The sequence below is a fragment of the Phalacrocorax carbo genome, chromosome 2, assembly GCF_963921805.1.
Source record: "Phalacrocorax carbo chromosome 2, bPhaCar2.1, whole genome shotgun sequence".
NCBI lineage: Eukaryota > Metazoa > Chordata > Aves > Suliformes > Phalacrocoracidae > Phalacrocorax > Phalacrocorax carbo.
In genome coordinates this window covers 22,842,997-22,862,090 of record NC_087514.1, presented here as the reverse complement: position 1 = coordinate 22,862,090, position 19,094 = coordinate 22,842,997, and the positions used below count along the sequence as shown (strand labels likewise).

At 40.2% G+C, this 19,094-nt stretch overlaps 1 protein-coding gene across 1 annotated transcript; it reads right to left on the bottom strand.

The window, feature by feature from the left end:
- Positions 1-2: 2 nt before the first annotated feature.
- Positions 3-19,011, bottom strand: SLC25A32 (solute carrier family 25 member 32). Its single transcript, XM_064442261.1, has 7 exons — positions 18,829-19,011; positions 15,611-15,761; positions 14,462-14,547; positions 13,186-13,346; positions 5,591-5,704; positions 4,911-5,056; positions 3-3,248 (listed from the first exon to the last, which is right to left on the bottom strand). Exons 1-7 carry the CDS (start codon positions 18,998-19,000, stop codon positions 3,113-3,115), a joined length of 966 nt encoding a protein of 321 aa, XP_064298331.1. The 5' UTR covers positions 19,001-19,011; the 3' UTR covers positions 3-3,112.
- Positions 19,012-19,094: the final 83 nt, after the last annotated feature.

Sequence of the window (19,094 nt, the reverse complement as noted above, 5' to 3'; positions counted from 1 at the left end):
AACCAAGTTCATTAACTTTTTAATTCCTTGTTTGACGTATGAATATGTACCACCACCATTTTAAGAATTAACTGTAACTTTTTGTATCAAATAAATATGATCTTTTACAAAAAAAAAAAAAATCCAGACTATTTTATTTTATCATCAAACTGTTTAAGGAACTTTACATGGTGTTACACAAGTTTTTTAGAAGACTTCATAGAAGGTTCAAAGAAAGTAAACTCAGGTCTTGGCTTTAGCCTTCAGAAAACATACATAACATCTACTCCTGTGACCCTGACTACAGAATAGGATGCTCTGCTGGTACAGCCTTAGGTCTCTCAACAAACTCCTGGCAACTTAACTGTGACCTAGCCGATGTAGTAAGTGTTAAATACCTCGTTCTGAATAGCTAAGTAAAAACAGACTATCCAAGCTCACCGTCTCTCACTTCTCAATAGCCTAGATTTCAGTATAAAAATCTATTACTGGTCTCCAATATTAGCACACAGATGCTAAATAATTTTATAGTTACAAAGCTTAATTTCATTGCTCCAGTAAAATAATTCTGGATTTAGCCTTTCACATATACACAGTCACTTTGGTGTTAATGAAAAGCTAGACATATTAAATAGTTTGGAAGACAGAGAAATAAGAATAACACTGACCATGCCAGCACTGCATTAGCTTCAGCATTTCAAGTATTTTCTTCCAAATACAACAAGTGATAAACATTATTAAAAATTGTACAGATTCTAAAGGGAAACAATATTAATATTTATATTACAACATCAATTTTACATGAATGAAATAAAACAAGAAAAAGCATGTACAACATGCAGAAATGTAGTCTTCCCAGAAATTAAAAGACACTAAATCTGAGATACAGAATTTATTTTCAGCTACTTCGGATTAAATCTCAGCTTTTTTTCTGCACAGGTTATAAGATTTTCCCCAGGCATGTCTCAAGTTAGTAGCTCTCGTCTGCAGCTTTTGTTAAGAATGCTAGAGGAACACAACTGCAGCTAGGAGAGCATTCAGGCTTTCCCAACTGCAAGCTTATGTGTGATATTGCTGCAAGCCAGCAAATTATACAGCTGGTATTTTTTCTCTGAAGAACTGTACTGTTTTCCTTGGCTTGGACGATGGGTTTTAAGGTATCTGAACACAAGCAAGTTACTATGAGCTCAGCTATGGTGTGAATGCACAGAATGTCAGTTAACATACAGTAACTGGTTGTGTACATGCTTGTAGCCCGTCTTCATATTTATCCTGGAGCATGAGTAAGTTGTCGGGGGCCTAGAGCACACTAATCCAGGGCGGTAAGTGCACAGCTTTTATTCTTTTCTTATGATTTATTCATATGACTTCTGAATATTTTTTGGACCCTGGGTGAACTCAGTGTTCCATTATGTTCATTCTGCATAGTAGAAAACACAAGAACAAGTAAACGCCCTCCAAAAACAGAAGTAGTAGCTGTTAGCGATATATACAGTAATTTGCATGGCAAGGCTCCAGTAAATTTGATCTTTGGCTAAATGCACATGGAAACTTTCATAATAAAAGCTAAAGCCAGCCATGATGGCCACATGCCCTTTTCAGATGAGATTATCAACTGTATCAGTAGGGGAGATGAGATCATGGAGGAGAAAGTGTGAATTATTAATAAAGGTAAGGATATACAAAACGTGGTATGTGGCAATAGTATCAACAGAAACAAGCAAGTGGATTGCTGAATTAAGATTCAAAATATCGAGCAATTTCTGTAGTCTTCCAGATTTTAGTTTAAAATTGAAACCAATACCCTAATCTGTTAAATATATAAAGCCTTATTTCTGCTTTAGGTTAGTTTTTTGTTAAACAGGAAACCTTTCTAAGCCATTATTCAGCTGGATAGTATTCTCCTCTCCTCACAAAACTGATTATTTCCCCCTACCTGTTGAATTATCTTTCCTAATTTACTTCTTCCTTTGTTAAGTGATACTTCCGAGATACTTCTTAATACCTTCTTACTAACAGCTGAAGATGGATGTTATGGCCAGTAATGTATTTTGTTAAAGAAGAACTAGAAAAATAAACCCAGACTTCCAAAAAGTACGTATCTCTGACAGCAATTAGTGGCATACAAATAAACATCATTATTATATAAATTCACTAATATGTACTGTAATTTAGTTTATCGCTAAGTTTGTAAACTGCATCACTATGGGAAAACACAGACTAGGAAAAAAGCCTCATTTCTGAAACGTTAGCTAAGCCTACTTTCAAATATGCATTTGCTTAGTAATATTTGGTCAGATGTATCAGTAATGGAGACAAACTCACTCAGAGAGAGAGATGGAGAGAGGGAGAGGGCAGGCAGGGAAGAGGGAGAAAATGAATCTGTTCATCCGTAAGTGGCCAGCAATGCATACAACATACACTTTGGTCTGGTGCTGAAAGCAAGCCAAAAACCACAATGCAAGTCTGTCCTGGTATGAGACAAGAACTGGGTTTCATCAGATTGGCAATTATTCAAACCAAAGAATAGACAGCTGTTTTACAAAACAATTTGAGTTTCCAAACTGCACCCCACTGAGGCAGCATTTTTGTGTTGGATGAGCAATGGAATTTGGAGCGTTCCATATCCTAAAATCTGACTAATAACACAGAGGTTGATTCAGAAGACATTGCTGTAAGCAACTATATACATACTTTCTTCATGAGGTTCAGATAAAGATTTAAGAAAGTTTTGCAGACCCCAGAGTTGCTTTTATATGAAGTTTTCCGCTTCTGTAGGAGTAGAATCTGACCAACTGTTATCTTGAGACGTGTCAAAACAGATCAGTCCATTATTCCAGGCAGACCGGGATGAACGGAGTTGCTGCACAGCTGCCCGCACCCAGTCACAGTGCTGTTATTTCACAGTTGCTGAGACATCTGTGTCAAGCAGACACAGCTGATTCAGAGCGGAAGGCAGCAACGAAGGAACATTCAGCAGAAGAGATGTTGGCAGGGTTTTACTATCTCCAGGTTCTTTCCTCAAAATACTAGATCAATTCACAGTGTCAAAAAAGACTGCTGAACTAAATCTCTCCTAGATCATAAATATAAAAATAAGCGATAGATTCCTTATGAACCCAAACTCATACCTTTAATTAGTTTCTTTTCTAAAAGCAAGTAAAAAACCAGACACCTTTTCATAAACGACAAAGGTAATACAGCAGGCAGGAGTCACTCTGATCACGTTGGGGACAATTCCTTTGTAAAATCCATGTATTCCTTCTTTCCTTTAAAGACACAGAAAAACATTTAGTTTAAATTTATGTCTTTTAATAGAAATCAAATATAAAACAAAGCCTAGCATTTTTTTCTCATGCTCTCACTGAGAGAGATGCTTCAGGTTAGGAATAACAATTCCAGATTAATTTCTTACTATAGTGTTTAAAGAGCCATAATATATCAAAACTTAACCCATAATTTTCTCTTCTGAATATACAATAGTGTTCTGTAGGTCAGTTATTTAGCCTAGGATTTGGGTGGGGTTTTGTGGTGTTTTTTTGTATTGTCTAAGTAGGAGGCAATTTAGTATCTTTCTTCATGCCACAAGAACTTATTAAAATAACTTAAAATTTCTGCAGCCTGTTCCAAAAAGCATTTACATACTTAATCTCACTGAAGCCAGCAGGGCTGAAAGGTTCGGTGGTTTTGGGTCATGTAACAGCAAGTGAGCTGAGAGTCAACGTGACTAAGGAAAAGTCAGCATTTATTTTCAGAGAATTAAAGCACCTTGTCCAGAATTTTGATTCCACTGGCCAATAAATGAGAATCTAACTTCTCCCGGTTGAAATCAGAGTACTGATGTTAGGGCTGTTAAAAAGTTTCAGACCCTTCGTCTCAGCTCCCTAATTTCCAGCTTCATAGACGCCTAGGACATCTGGAGCGATGAGTACGGTTAACAAAGATCCTGGCAAGTGCTTGGGTGCGGTTTACACTACCCTCCCCAGGGCTCTACGTTGCATTTGTTTCATAATGTGTACAGGAGTGGCCCCAGAATGGCTGTACACATTTGCAGTTTATCAGAACCAATAAGCCTTCCCATAGACTGCAGCACTGAAGGGTGCAGTGCTGAGACATCAGAGCTATTTTCACTTTGAATTGGCTTCAGTCACAATGGTCGTACTGCCTCCGAGCCAGGGGTGGTCATGCAACAACACAGCCTTATACACTCATTCAGATGCCACTTCTAATACCCCAGGAGTTAGATGACTCCACGTCCCCCTAGCAGTATGCTGCAACTCAGAAACATTGTCCAAAGCAAGATTAATATTGGTTGCATACTGCAAAGGTGGCCAGAGTTCTGTGTGAAAACTCTCACGTGCCTTGTGGAGCTAAGGGAAGAGGGTTTGTGAGAAGGTATGTATAGGTGAGGTGTGAGGTAGCAATTCTCTAAAGGTTCTACAGGAAGCTGGGACTAGACTACAAATACAGTCAGGCCCCAGGGTAACCCAGGGATATCAGTACAAACAGCTCTGGCTAGCTCAATTCTTCCCACTAGGAATCTGGATTAGCCACAACTGCCAGCAGCAAAACACTCCTGTCATATGTATTAATCTAAAGCAGTTCAAGTGAGACTTCATTGTTTAAGAGCCCCAAAACAGCTAACTCAATGTTATTTTTTAACCTGTAAGTGAAATTTGCTGGGGAGGAGAGAAGGGAGACAAAATAAACAACAGAAGCCTGCAGTCTAGCATTGACCCTCTCCTATCTACTCCTTTGTCCTTAGATTATTGCTGTTAGTGGCATCTTGCACAAAATGATTTTGTACAGCTAATATTTTCTTTGCTCTGAGCTGCACTGGTTCTGCAAGTCAGCATGGAAGACAGTAAACATAGTCTGGACTCTGTAAGACTCACTTTCCAAGATGTAAGCTTTAAATTCTACATGCCTACCTCCATGTCCTCCGGATCACATCAAACACACCAGAATACGTATTATGCTGATCTTGAAGACGAGCTCGCACAACTTGATAGGGATATGTTGCAGACACAGCAAATATTTTGGACACAGCTGCCATTGTTATGTATTCCACAGTGTTCTAAAAGCAACAAGAATTACCAGGCTTTTCTTAAGTATGGTTTAAATTAGCCAATTTCCCAAAATCTTACTTGATTTTTAAATGTTGAACTAAGTAACGCTCTAGATTTTTCCCCCTGATAATTGGCGACGTTTGCTGTATGCAGTGCTACAAGTAATTAATTGTAAAATGTGTATTGTGCCCTCTTATTCCTATGAAGTGAAACGCTTCTTCCAAAAGTAACTACCTTTGCCCAGCTTACATGGAAAACTGGTCAGGTGTAAGTGTTTAAGACCAGCACCTATGGTTCCACAAAGACAGAAAAACATTCCTCCCTCTAAAATTCTCAAATCACTTGCCAAAATAAGAATTTGGTTTCCCTACAGGAAAACAGTGCTAACCAGTTGCTTGATCCTAAAAAGTCAAAAAGTATAATTTCCTTCTATATATTCTACATTCCAATTAATGTATCAATACTTTCTACGACCTAGACAAATGGAATAAAATTCCACTTATTCACATGCCACAACATACATTTATTCTCAGAGATCATACCAATTTTGTATCTGATACTCTGTTTCTGTACTTGTTGTATCTCAGTTTCAAATCTTCATATGCCATGAACTGAAGCGCTCCATGTGAAGTTCCAAACAGACCAGGCACAAATCCCTAAAAAAAAGGAATAAACCAAGGTTAAACAGCAATGCACGAAAACCATACAACTTGACAGAGCTCAGCTTACACACATATGTGTGTCCTCCATTACTTGACCAATTGTGACTGCACAACTGTCACTGTGCAGCATGACTCAAAGCCAATTCTGGGTCAGTTTTCCTGATGGCAGGGATCACACAGAAGTGGAATAAACGTTGCTTTTCTCCAAATGACATACAGGCTAAAGACAGCTACTGAGTAAGCAAGATGAAACAAGTGGCCTAGGGACTCCACCTCAGAGAGCACAAGCACAGGTCTTAAAAAACTGGTAACAGGGATCAGGACTCTAAGAATACAAATCAAGCTGCAATCTTGCAAATGTACTGCTCAGTTGTTTAGCTCCCACCTGAGACTGGTGAGGCAATGACAGAAGCTGGCATCTCAGTGAGGAGGGCCATCAGGAGCAGAGGTACCAAAAAATTCTTGTGATCAAGTCCTGGAGATAGATATATGTGTGTGTATGTATATATATCACAGATGCACTTTTATATATTTCTATGTAAAAAATGCGTGTACATATATAGAATCATAGAATCATTTAGGTTGGAAAAGACCTTTGAGATGATTGAGTCCAACTATAAACCTAGCACTGCCAAGGCCACCAATAAACCATGTCCCTGAATACCACAGCTACATGTCTTTTTAAATACTTCCAGGGATGGTGACCCAACCACTTTCCTGGGCAGCCTGTTCCAGTGCTTGACAACCCTTTCAGTCAAAGAAATTTTTCCAAATATCCAATCTAAACCTCCCCTGGCACAACTTGAGGCTGTTTCCTCTTGTCCTATCCCTTGTTACTTGGCAGAAGAGACCAACACCCACCTCGCTACAACCTCCTTTCAGGTAGTTGTAGAAAGTGATAAGGTCTCCCCTCAGCCTCCTCTTCTCCAGGCTAAACAACCCCAGTTCCCTCAGCTGCTCCTTTTAAGACTTGTGCTCTAGACACTTCACCAACTTCACTGCCCTTCTTTGCACATACTCCAGCAGCTCAGTGTCTTTCTCATGGACACACATACGCTTGCTGAAGGGCACAGATGGAAAGCTAACTCATACAAATAGATCTAGGATTTGGATCAGTTTGAGTGCATTTTTCTCCCTGTTCTGAGCATATCCCAAGGCAGCCCAGCAGAGTGACCACAGGTATAGCAAAGCAGTCTGGGAAATCTTCCCCATTTTTATGAAGCAGTAATGGACAGCAAAATATGAAAATATACAGAAACATTTTCTTTCAAAAAAGTTGAAATGAAGAAGGAAAACAGGTATTTTCTGAAGTGTCTCTACAAGGAAGAGAAGGCAGGAGTTCCTTCAGGAGCAGGACTAGCTCAGTTGAACATGAGCTGACAGCTGCATGGGTTGTGAGAAACACTGATTCTCTTTTTGAAGAGTTGGTTACTTACACTGGAAAAATACAAATAAATGGGGAATTAATTATCTTGGCCAGAAATTACTTAAGGGAGCCACAGGCTGGCTGAAAACTGTTGCAAAGGGAATATTATAATGGAGTAAATGATTAAAACGCGGGTAAAAGGACTCAAGGAACCAAAATTTCCCCAAAATACCAATGTCGAACAGTTTTATCTTAATTCCCATGATCCATTCAGGTAAGACAGAAGAATGAAAAGATGTGTCCAGACACAAAACTCTGCATTAGACTAAATCAGAAGCCCAGAATGTTGAATAAAGATTTATCAATGTACTGCTAAGAGCCTGGAGAAGAAGAAGAGAAGGAATCTTGGTAGGACTCCACTGGAATAGTGTAGCAGGACAAAATGATAAATTACTTCATAAACTCCTAACTTGGAAAAAAAAACCCAACAAAACAACAAAAACAAACCACCACAACCTAAAAGAACAGCAGGCATAAGAACTGCATAGAGCTTCTACCACTTCAAGATTAGTTTACCACAGAGATTAGCTCTCTGCATGCTAAAGATTTCTTAAGTTTATGATATTACAGCCATTTAGGAAGTGATTGTTAATATCTCTTTGATAAATGAGGATGAATTTCTTCTCACAGTAGAAAATAATGGTCATGAACTTATTGTGCCTGACTAACCTGGTGGCCTTCTATAAGAGAGTGACTGACTCCCTTCGTGGATAAGGAAGGAGCAATTGCTGTCACCTACCTTGACTTGTGTAAGGCCTTTGACACAGTCCCACACAATGTCCCTGTCTTTAAATTAGAGAGGTCTGAGAGTTCAATGGATGGATGAGGAACTGGCTGCGTGGCTGCATCCAAAGTGTTACAGTCAACGGCTCTATGTCCAGCTGGAGCAGGTTGCCCAGAGAAGTTGTGGATGCCCCCACGCCTGGAAGTGTTCATGGTCGGATTGGATGGGGCTTAAGGCAACCTGATCTAGTTGAAGATGTCCCTGCCCACCGCAGGGGCATTGGACTAGATGACCTTTAAAGGCCCCTTCCAACCCAAACCATTCTATGAACGTATAACCATGAACTGACAAAATGCATTAAGGGCTAAAGTCCTAGAAAGAACACTTCCCCAAATGAGAAAAAGTGGAACTAAACCAAACATCTATATTGCATCAACTGTGTGCATAATCATAGAATTTTGTGAAGTTTAAAGTCAAAGGATCACAACAGAGGGAAAAGGACAACTTTGGATCAGAAAAGAAAATTAACCAGTAATATAAAAACAGAAGACATGGAACAGAGAAAAACAAAATTATCAAAAATACCAAAGAAAAAACTATCTGGGTCAGCAGAACAAGGAACAGTATGAAATTTATGTATAGTGATAGCAGGGAAAATCTTCACAAATGTTTGCCCATGATTAGACAGTAAAACCTTTAAAAGACAGAGGAAATAATTGCTCTCTTCTTGGAAAGAATTAGAATAATGTATTTATATCATAGCAGAATGAGGTAATATTTTCCCCACCAACAAAAGCAGAATGTTAAACAAAATTTAAGAGTGCTAAACTCTTAAATCTATGCCAGCAGACTTGGATAACTTGCACCCAAGAGTCCTAAAGCATCTACTGATGATACTTGCTAAATGAATACCAGCACGCTCTAAGTCTTGTGCTGATAGGGAAAGCTTCCAAAGACTGAAGGGAGTGAGGCAACTATTGCCCTGTGTGCCTCAGTAAAGTAAGAGCTGATCCAGGCTTCTACTGATCATACAAAACAATGTGTTCTTATGGAAAAATGTTTCAAAGCAAAACGGATTTCTTTACGGTAATGAAATATCTTGGCCAAGGAAGTTTTTGAAAGATACTCCTACTCTATTTTCTTAATCTTGTAATTTTACACAAAAATCTTTCTTGCCACAAATTTTGATAGGATTTTATATTTATTTTTAATCTATAATATGACTGTGAAGTTCAAGTTTTAAATCATTTCACTTCATGTACTTCTTGCTATTTTTTACTTGAATATTCAAAACATATCTTTGGGAGATTTTTGCCATGAAGGCTTGACAGGATCAACGGTTGCTCAAAGAAGTCCTGTTTGAATTCCCTTTTGCAGGATTAGAACGATAGACAGAATTAAATATATAATTAAAAATGTAAATGGTAAAGCATATAATTCTGAATAGTAGGCAGTGGGAAAAAATTTGTATTTTAAAGTTGGCTTAAACAGCTGTAAATGCCAAAAATCCAAAACAAGAGAAAAACGTCCTGTTGATTAGTGTTTCAAAGGTTGCCCATCGCAATGAAAAGGAACATAAGCAAATGTATATAGTGGAAAGCCTATGCTTCTTAGTAAAGTAGGGGACAAGGTTCATCTGTTGATGTGGTACTCACATCGCTGCCGGAAGCGTTTGAGAGCACTCACGCCAGTGCAGCTTCTGCTTTATGTTTTGAAAGAATACAGCAGATTCCCCTTGTAATCTGTTTAGTGTTGTCTTCATTTGGGTTCTCAGTGTACCAAAGACCAGTAGTATCACAGTGCCCTGCTCTGACAACTTGTGCAGAAAGACACTGGAAATATGCCATTATCTCCCAATGGATCTTGATTCCTTCATGGTGAAAAATGATACCATCTTTTATGTGAAAGTTATTTATGCCTCTGTCTCTCTGTAGAACCTGGGTCTAAAGTTAAAACCAAGACAGCCAAATCTCCATGGATTTTGCTAAATACAAGTACAAAGACATAGAAATTCACTTAGCTTACAAGCTTCCCATTTGCAAGAAGGAAAATAGCATAAGCAAAAGCATAGCAAAATAGAGAGCACTAAGTGCCTTAGACATTAATGGACTGGAAAAGAATTGTTATCCTCAGAGTATAGAATCTTGCCTACCAGAGGTGAAAAGACAATACAGAAGTGTCCAGTATATCTATTTCACTTGGTAATGAGCACACATTACTGCTAGGATTTTTTTGTTGTTGTTAGCATACTGCATTATTATTCTCAGTCTTGATGACTCTGTATTTTCCTTTAGTCTCCTTAAATTTTCTATGCTTCCTGTGCTCTATTTCTAATTGCTGCTTCTACATCATTGCTGAAGGAGAATGAAACTGAAAATACAAATACAGAAGCATGGAGGCCAGGAAGAATGTTTCATTCTTGACTGACATTTTAGCAGTCAGTCACTCTAGACTACACATCTAACAGTCTCCCAAGACTCCGAGTTATGTCATGTTTTTCTTAACATGTCAACTCCTACAATCTTATGATTATTTTCCAATGTTTGGCCCCTCCTGCCTTATACTTGAAAAGAACCATACAGCACTCTTAACACGGAGATGGCCACATAACATTCTACTTCATGGGAAAGAAATTTTTAGAGTTCAGATCTCCAAGAAATCTATAGGTGTGTTAAAATTACATAACCCCAAACTGTTATTTTTTTTCCTCAGCCTGGCATGTGGCAGAGCAGCTGTGCCCCCACTCATCTGGGGGATAGAGGCAAAAGGACAAAACCTAAGGGACAGAGAGCGGAGAAGATCACTGGCTAGATGGTTACTGGGATAATCAGTAAAGGAAAGGCTCCTGTCTTTTCAAAACTAGGCCAAGTTCAAGAAGAACAAGTTATTGAGGAACCTAGCTTCAGATGAACTATAGTTCAATGAATGAACAATACGCAACAGAGCTAACAAAGACAGCTTTGATCCCTTCTACAAAGATTGATGCATCCTGACATTACTAGTCTTGTGCCCCAAAGGACTGAAAGGAATTGCTCAGACCAGTAATAACACCTTGTGCAATAGAGAGCAAGATATGGAATTGCTTGGACAGAAATACCATTCTTCAGAAGACTAATCTCAGATCGATCAGAAAAGAACTACCCACAGCAAGTTCGCTGACGATACCAAACTAGGAGGAGTGGCTGACACACCAGAAGGCTGTGCTGCCATCCAACAAGACCTGAACAGGCTGGAGAGCTGGGCCAAGGGGAACCTCGAAATTCAACAAGAGCAAGTGCAAGGTCCTGCACCTGGGGAGGAACAACCCCATGCACCAGTACAGGCTGGGGGCTGAAAAGCTGGAAAGCAGCTCTGCTGAGAAGTAACTGGGAGTGCTGGTGGACAACAAATTGGCCATGAGCCAGCAGTGTGCCCTTGTGGCCAAGAAGGCCAACGGTATCCTGGGCTGCATTAAAAGGAGTGTGGCCAGCAGGTCAAGGAAGGTTATCCTCTCCTTCTACTCTGCCCTCATGAGACCACATCTGGAGTACTCTGTTCAGTTCTGGGCTCCCTCATTCAAGGACAGGGAACTACTGGAGAGAGTCTAGAGGAGAGCTATGGAGATGGATCAGGGGACTGGAGCATCTCCCATATGAGGAAAGGCTGAAAGACCTGGGTTTGTTCAGCTAAACATGAGAATAAAATCCTTTACTGTGCGGATGACAGAGCAGTGACAGAGCCTGGAGAGGTTGTGGAGTCTCCTTCCCTGGATATATTCAAAACCTGCCTGTACACATTCATGTGCCCCCTGCTCTAGGTGTGCCTGCTCAAGCAGGGGAGATGGAAGCGATGGCCTTCAGACGGTCCTTTAACAGCCACCATTCTGTAATTCTGTGATACTTCCAGATTTTATTTCCAACTTGTGGTCGTATTCTCCAAGATACCCTTATTTGCTATAAGGAACTCTATCTGAAATTAAGATTATGAGGAGAAAGAAGATATTTGTGTGCACCACAGCCCCTGCAACTCAGGGCAATCAACAAAACTTCAGCTGTCAAATTTCAAATAAAGAAAGTAAAAATAAAAACACCCCTGAAAACAGAAAATGGAGGAAGGCTAAAGTATGGACAAGTCAAAGAGCCACCTGAAGAGGTGCCTTTTTCCTTGGTATAGATAAGGTTGAGGGAATCCTGACGTCAAATGGAAGTTGCTCAGTGTGCATAGTTAGACAGGTCACTCAGGACCTATCTAGGTCACCTTCTTTGCAGATTTAGTAAGTAATTTGCTCTTTCAAAGGAAGTACCTGGTTTAGTTCCCCACTTGCAGATTAACATTACAAAGAAGTGGAAAGATGAAAAGACATCTTACATCCTAAGAGATTCAAGAAATTAGAACTTAGCTACATGGAACACAGCAGACATCTAGGCAGGCAAATCAGAAAACTGGACAATTTAAATTTAGGAATAAGTAAGGTGCCTTGTCCTGGTGTCAGAATTCGGCATTCATCAGTAGGTGGCATACTAGTCTTTCAGCATAGGAAGGATTATTTTTTTCACCGCAAATAAAGTAAGTTAATGTCCAGTAATCAGGACAATTCCTAAGAGATAGCATTCTTGTTCTACAGCATTACTTGCAGGAGAAGAGCCAGACTGAACTAAAATAGGTTTCTTCACACCTTCCAGGCACTGATGAATGCATCTTGATGTCATGGCCTGAAGGAAGGAGGAGGCAAAAAGTCCAAATCCAGCTGCCATCTGTCTCCCCAAATTAAAAGGAATAAAAACCCCACACATAAGCAGACCATATTTAGAAGTCTGCAAATTTTATGGATCTAGACATGACAGATTACAGACCTCAATAACTAGAGGGCAAATGAGCAGTTGTGAAACCATCCATTGTGGAAGAAAAAATTAGCAACTACTTTAGTCATATGTTATATTCCGTAAGATGTCAGAAAGAGAGAGATAAGGGATGAAATGGAAGCAAGCACTAGCAGCAAGATAGATTACACTATTGCTGGACTCCTTATCCAAATTCTAATTATAGGAAGACTCCAAAATATTGAAAAGCCACCTGAAGTTTACTCTCATTTCAGCATTATCACCCAATAGAAGACGGCTTAGCCATAAAGCTTACACTCTATTCTTCAGCCATTTCCTACATTTCAACAGTCTAATAGCTTTTCTTCTGATTAAGCCTTTTCGCTGCAGTTATTTAGTGGAAAAGACGACTCACAGAATAAAAGTGAGCTAATACAAAAAAATTACTTGGTTTACTTTTTTGTAGACGAGTATTTACAAGTCTCACCATGCTACTGGGTGGTGCCAGTTTCTTAGATTTTATTACCTTATACAAGCCACGTACGCCCTCCGTCTTGTATATCTTTATAAGAGCATCAAACATGCCTCTGTATTGCCTCTTTGATGGATCAACACCAGCGTCATATTGTAGCACAAGTCGTGTCTTCGTTACCCATATTGGGTTTGTAATGCAGAGAGTCATGGCTCCTGAGAACAGACAGAAGTCAGACTGATTGTTATGCCAACTCCAAAGCTTGTCCCAGTTTTTTCAGTCCAGTGTAACACAGGCTTCTACAATAACGAACCTACTTATCCTACAAGAATACTCATATTACTTAAAACAGGTGAAGTTTATGCACACCATTGTTCCCCCTCTCTGCCTTCAAAGCTCACCATCAAGTCCAACCTACTCCTGCTGGGGTACTTCTGCCGAGCATACAGTTTTTTGCATAGTCCTAGTACACCCTTTTTTGCCTCACCTCTCCGTAGTCAGTAGTGTAATCTGTAGTAGATAGGAAGCATAAGTAATTTTTTTATGTACTCCTGAATATCTGAGTTATTCTTTGGGCATACAATTGTTCAAACTTTAACGGACACCTCAGTCATGAGGGATTTGCCTAATCATATGGACAGGTTAATAGAAGCAACCTGTTATAGCTTTACGGGTTATTGAAAATACAGTTGTAAAATAACCCATTACTGTTTTTCACATCAAACAATATGCCTTATATTTCAACATTAAATGAATGCTCCAACATTCTAATAAAAAGTCTTCTCAATTGCCTTGATGAAACACAACACAGAAGCATGTACAAGACCATACATCAGAAACAACATATTAAAAGTCTTCCTGATAAAAGTTGTATTTGTATTTCAGATCTTCAGTTTCCAAGAAAACTTGGACCATAGATAAAGATTTTCAAAGATTAGTGACCAGTTCACTTATTCTGTTAACTTCAGTAGGCCTCTTTTCCAGGCCTAAGTGTTCAACATTTAGTGAGCTAATAAGCTGATAGTAGCAGATCTATATAGTTATATTTTGGGACTCAATATAGTACTAAACATGGAAAACACTTATACAGAATGAAAACAAGGTAAAAAGGTATTTTGACAACTGCTATTTCTGAGAAAGAGTGAAAAGACCACAGAGATCCATCGACTCATCTTAGATATCATTAATTTATTTACAGACAATAAACAACTGCATTTGGACTCGAACGCTTACACTTGCCACCTGTAAGAAAAAGCAGCACCGACACAAACGCAGGGAGCAACCGATGGAAAGGCTAGAAGCAAACATTAATCTTTGCATTTAAACTCACCAGCCTCTGCAGCTGACACTAGGTGTTCGGTTGCACTGAGACTTTCCAGCTTCCCTTCCTTCTTGTAAGCTTTGATGGCATTGTAACTGGAAAACATAAAATATATTTTGACAAAGGTGAAAACAAACCTACATCACTAAAAAAACCCCAAACAACAAAACACCTCATTTAAGATCATGGAAAACATTAGGTGGTATGCAGCCTTGGAAAACAGATATCCAAGCAAACTATCTTTGTTTAGTTGATTAATTGATTTCTGAGAAGTTAGCTCTTTAAAGTGAATTATGGTAATACAAATTTAAATTCATAAAGTATTACAGTGTCAGTGGGATTGCATCTTAAAATGGCTATTGGATGTCAAGAATTAACTTCTAAAAGAAGCTGATTAGATAGCCTCCTTTTTATTGAGAGCAACAGTGACAGCTATCTATCTTCTAGCTCAGACATACACTGAACTATCTTCTCTTGATCCAGTTTCCAGTCTTTGTGGATTGAGAAATGTCAACAGGAGCTGAACTGTCATCAGGAATGGACAGCAAAGCTTGGGGACTGAAGTAAAACAATAACAGTCTAGACAAGCGAAGTTTGCATAGGCATACCAACTAACTGTTCTGTAAAGTGTTTCAATTAATAGGCATCAGCAGTAAAACAGGTCACAGTTACACAGCTAATGATGTAGAAAAGACTGAGTATTAAAAACCAGCCTTTATAAGCAAAGCCCATCAACTCACAAAAACAATGAAAGAACCAACTGTCACTAAAATTATTGCAATCAGTTAAACATTTAGCTTTAGTAGAAAACTTTATCATGTAATATAATTCTTAACAGATCAATTTAGGTTTTTATTTTTTGTGAGGTTTTAAACACAGTGTGTTGGCACTTTCAGAGGATTCTTCATGAATGAGTCAACATCTCTCAAGTTCCTTAGTATTTTCACAGCATCAAGGCAATGCACTGTACTTGACAGAGTAACAGGTCTTTGACTCAAATTGCTTAAATTCTAAAACAGCAAACCATAATGAAGGGTAACGGACCCACACTTACCAAAAGAATTAAAAGTTTATAAGCCACTTAGCACATTATTACACCCCCCAAAAGAAGACGCAGCATAAAGCACATGATATGATACATTTTTCAGTTCTACTTACAAGAAAAAGTAAAGTCCCCAGGAAGCCCCTGCTCCCAACATGTTTGGAGTTACCCCTTGATATAAGCCTCGGAGTCCTTCATGCTTCCAGACAGTGGTCATACAGTGGAGAATCCCGTTGTATTTGGGCCTCAGCTCCAATCCATCGCTTACTACAAAGGGAAGACATTATAATGAAAAACACTGCAGGCAGCATGAAGTTCAGCTGTGTAAAAGCCACCACAGAAGTATACAACCTCCAAACCAAGCTGCAAATGAACATGAAAACTAACTGAGCAGCTGGATTTTTAAAGTATTCTTTTAAAAGTATGCAAGAGTTGGGGTTTACAGCTTCCTAAGTCTAGAGTTAAAGAACTTTTTGTTTGTTTGTTTATTTTTCCTTTTTCTTTGTTTTTTTTTTTTTTTGAAAAAAAAACAAACCAGAACTTCTAAGCTCTGCAAGAGCAAAGTTCCCATCAATCTGACAAGGCTAAATAAATCCATTTTTGGTGAGCAGCAGCTTTGAAGTTTTTTTCCTCTTCTTTTTAGCACCCTAGCAATTTTACATTGTATTTCAAGTGATACTTGAGGGGTCTTTGACAACACATTTCTATAAGGAGTTTAGACAAGCTCTTAAATTCAGTCTTCCTCTTTAAAATATTCTATAAAGCTCTGAGTATTTTCAACGTGTCATGTCTTACGGTTTTTACCAGAGCACTCAAAGTTCAGTTCTGTAAAAAATTCATGTGTTTTTCTATTCTTATTGAATGGATTTGCAGGAAAACACCAAACGGATGCACTTCTCCCACCCAATAACCAAATAACCTGGTTGTGCAAACATTCAGAAAATATCACTGTCAAAAGATAAAAAACATGCAGGTTTTTGTTTGGTGGATTTCATTTACAACACAGACGCTCACACAGCTTACACTGGTAATTACTGCTGGTCCTACTGTAACAGCAAGAGTAAGTTGATTACTGATGACATGCGTGATACAGCGCATAGTGAGATGAGAAGAGTTAACAGACACAAGTTGGAACAGATGGGAATCTGACCAGAACTTTTTCTCCATCAGAGTGGTCAAATACTGGAACAAGATGCCTGAAGAGGCATCTTTGGAACTACTCAAAACTTTAGCAGACTAGACTCTGCGCAATCCGATCTAAGCAGACCTTATCTGAGTAGGGGGTGAACTCCAAAGATCACTTCTGACCTAAATTAGCCTACGATGCCAACATAGCAGCAGCTTTCATTCTTAATATAGACACATAAGGCTAGACTGCAATTTCACTGAAAATGAATCTCAGTGTTTTACAGTCCATAGTTTTTGTGTCCCCATCAAGATTAACCCTGGTAATGATGAATTTCAGGTGTTTTCTGTTCAGTGCCATATTTATTATTCATTCTCCTTTGGACTTTGTGTACACTACTGTACACAAAGACTTCAGGACTAAAGACAAAATGCTTTTTCTAAGCATGTTGTGACAAGGCCTCAATAATCACTCAAAACTAGAACACAAATTAAATGCCTCTTTTCTTCCTCCTGGATGAGCACTGCTAGGCTTTTCCTAAAGACCTTTCCAAATTTTTTTACCATGCTGCCATTAGATCAGGTTTATAAACATATTAAACAATGTGGGAAAATAGAGACATGAATGCAAGTCTGTATGCCAATGATGCTGCCAAAGATCTTCGTAATGTTTCGTGACTTCTGGTGTCAGCTCTTACTTCCTGGTCGAAGACAAAATGTAAGAATCATTATTTTCAACCTAAACAAGCATGTGAAAGTAAGTGACCTCTTGGAGGTCACCTGACCCAATCCCCTGCTCAGAACAGATCTAATTAGATCAGGTTACTCAGGGACATGTCTAGTTGGTTGCTGAACGTTTCCAAGGCTGAAGAGATTACAGCCTCTTTGGGTAACTTCTTCCAGTATTTAACTGCTCTCACAGTAAAAATCCTTTCTCTTAATAAATAACTGGAATTTTGCATGCTTGTGCCTGTTCCCTCTTGCCCTACAACCATTCACCTCCAAGAAAAATCTGGCTTCACCTTCTTTGTGACCTCCAATCACAAAGCCACAGACTGCTGTAATAGTTCCCCTCAGCCCTCTCTTTGTGAGGCCAAACTGATCCTGTTCTGTTAGCCTGTCCTTCTAAATCAGTGCTCCAGACCCTTTGCCAGCCTGGTGGCCTCTGCTGGAATCATGCCAGCATGTCACCATCTTCCTCGTACTGGTGAGCCCCAAACTAGTCACAGTACTTCATAGTCTTACAAGTGCAAAATAGAGAGAAGGGAGCACTTCTGCTTGCTATGCTATTCATAATACTGACCAAGATGAGCTCACGCAAGAATATTCATGGAAGTGTTTTTGTCCAACTTTGCAAAGTCTGCTTGAAAACGTAATGCTTCACATTTTGTAAAACTTCTATGTGATAGTTTGCTATTTGTTTTTGAGATCTTAAACACCCATATATCCATTTAAGATAACAATCCAAAGGTACAGAAAAATGTTTCAACTTCTGTAAAAGAGAGCATGATAAAAGGGCAACGTGTTTCTGATATTAACAGCAAAATCAACACGGAGAAGCTGACATGTTTTCCTGCAGAAAAACCAACAAGGTAAAAGTTTTCTACAAAACCGCTGCACTGATTTTAACAACAAGATTACTGTAAAACTACTGTTACACTGTGAGAGTTGAAAATCTTTAGCATAAAGATGAACTTCGAACTTTGGCATGAGACAATCTGTCAGTTAATAACGGCCGGTCTTGCAGTGCCCTGTGGCACTGGTGGTCGTGAAAGCGAGGGGGGAAAGCCTGGTCAGCTCTCAAATCTGCCTGAAGGCAGCCGGGGGCTCGCCGACCGTTTTATAGCCCCTAGGAATGACAGGAAGGTTCAGCTTTGGGAGAAGGGGGAAGAGGACGGGATAACCGTCCCTTTCGGCCTGTAGCCTGTTTATTCCAAGCTGTGGGGCTGCCCCGCCCGCACACAGGCCTGGACAAAACCGTGCAGGCTCCTCCGGCCGCGCTCTCCCTCAAACAGCACGGTACGCCAGCGGCTCGGAAACGGCGAGCTCCGTGACGTTACCGTGGAGCTTGGGCGCAACGCGCGGCCTGCGTTGGCAGCCCCCGGCGGCAGGCTGCGGGGGGAGCCGCGCCCGGGGGCCCTCCCTGCCGCCGCCCGCCGCCTCGGCAGCCCCGGCCCGGCGCGGGAGGGGGCGGCCAGCACGGACTCACCTGCGAAGCGGATCTTGACGAGGTCGAGCGGGTGGAGCACCAGGGTGGAGACGACGCCGCCGCTGAGCCCCGCCGCCAGGTTCTCCAGCTGCACGTGGCGGAGGAGGGACCGCGCGGGCGGCGGCGTCGCCGCCCGTTCCCCCACGGCACACGCGGACCCCGGGACGCTCATGGCCGGCGGCGGCGCGCGGGCAGGGGGTGGGGCGCCGCTCCCGCCCAACCAACAGGCGTGGGATGACGGTTGGCCCCGGCGCCGCGCGAGAACT

Excerpts from the sequence above, each read along its gene's own strand:
- SLC25A32 (XM_064442261.1), bottom strand. The coding sequence starts at position 19,000 with ATGAGCGTCCCGGGGTCCGCGTGTGCCGTGGGGGAACGGGCGGCGACG. Across the intron at positions 5,705-13,185 it reads GCGTACGTGGCTTGTATAAG|GGATTTGTGCCTGGTCTGTT; the intron begins GTAATAAAATCT and ends CCTTTTTTTTAG. Across the intron at positions 3,249-4,910 it reads GTGATCCGGAGGACATGGAG|GAAAGAAGGAATACATGGAT; the intron begins GTAGGCATGTAG and ends GTGTCTTTAAAG.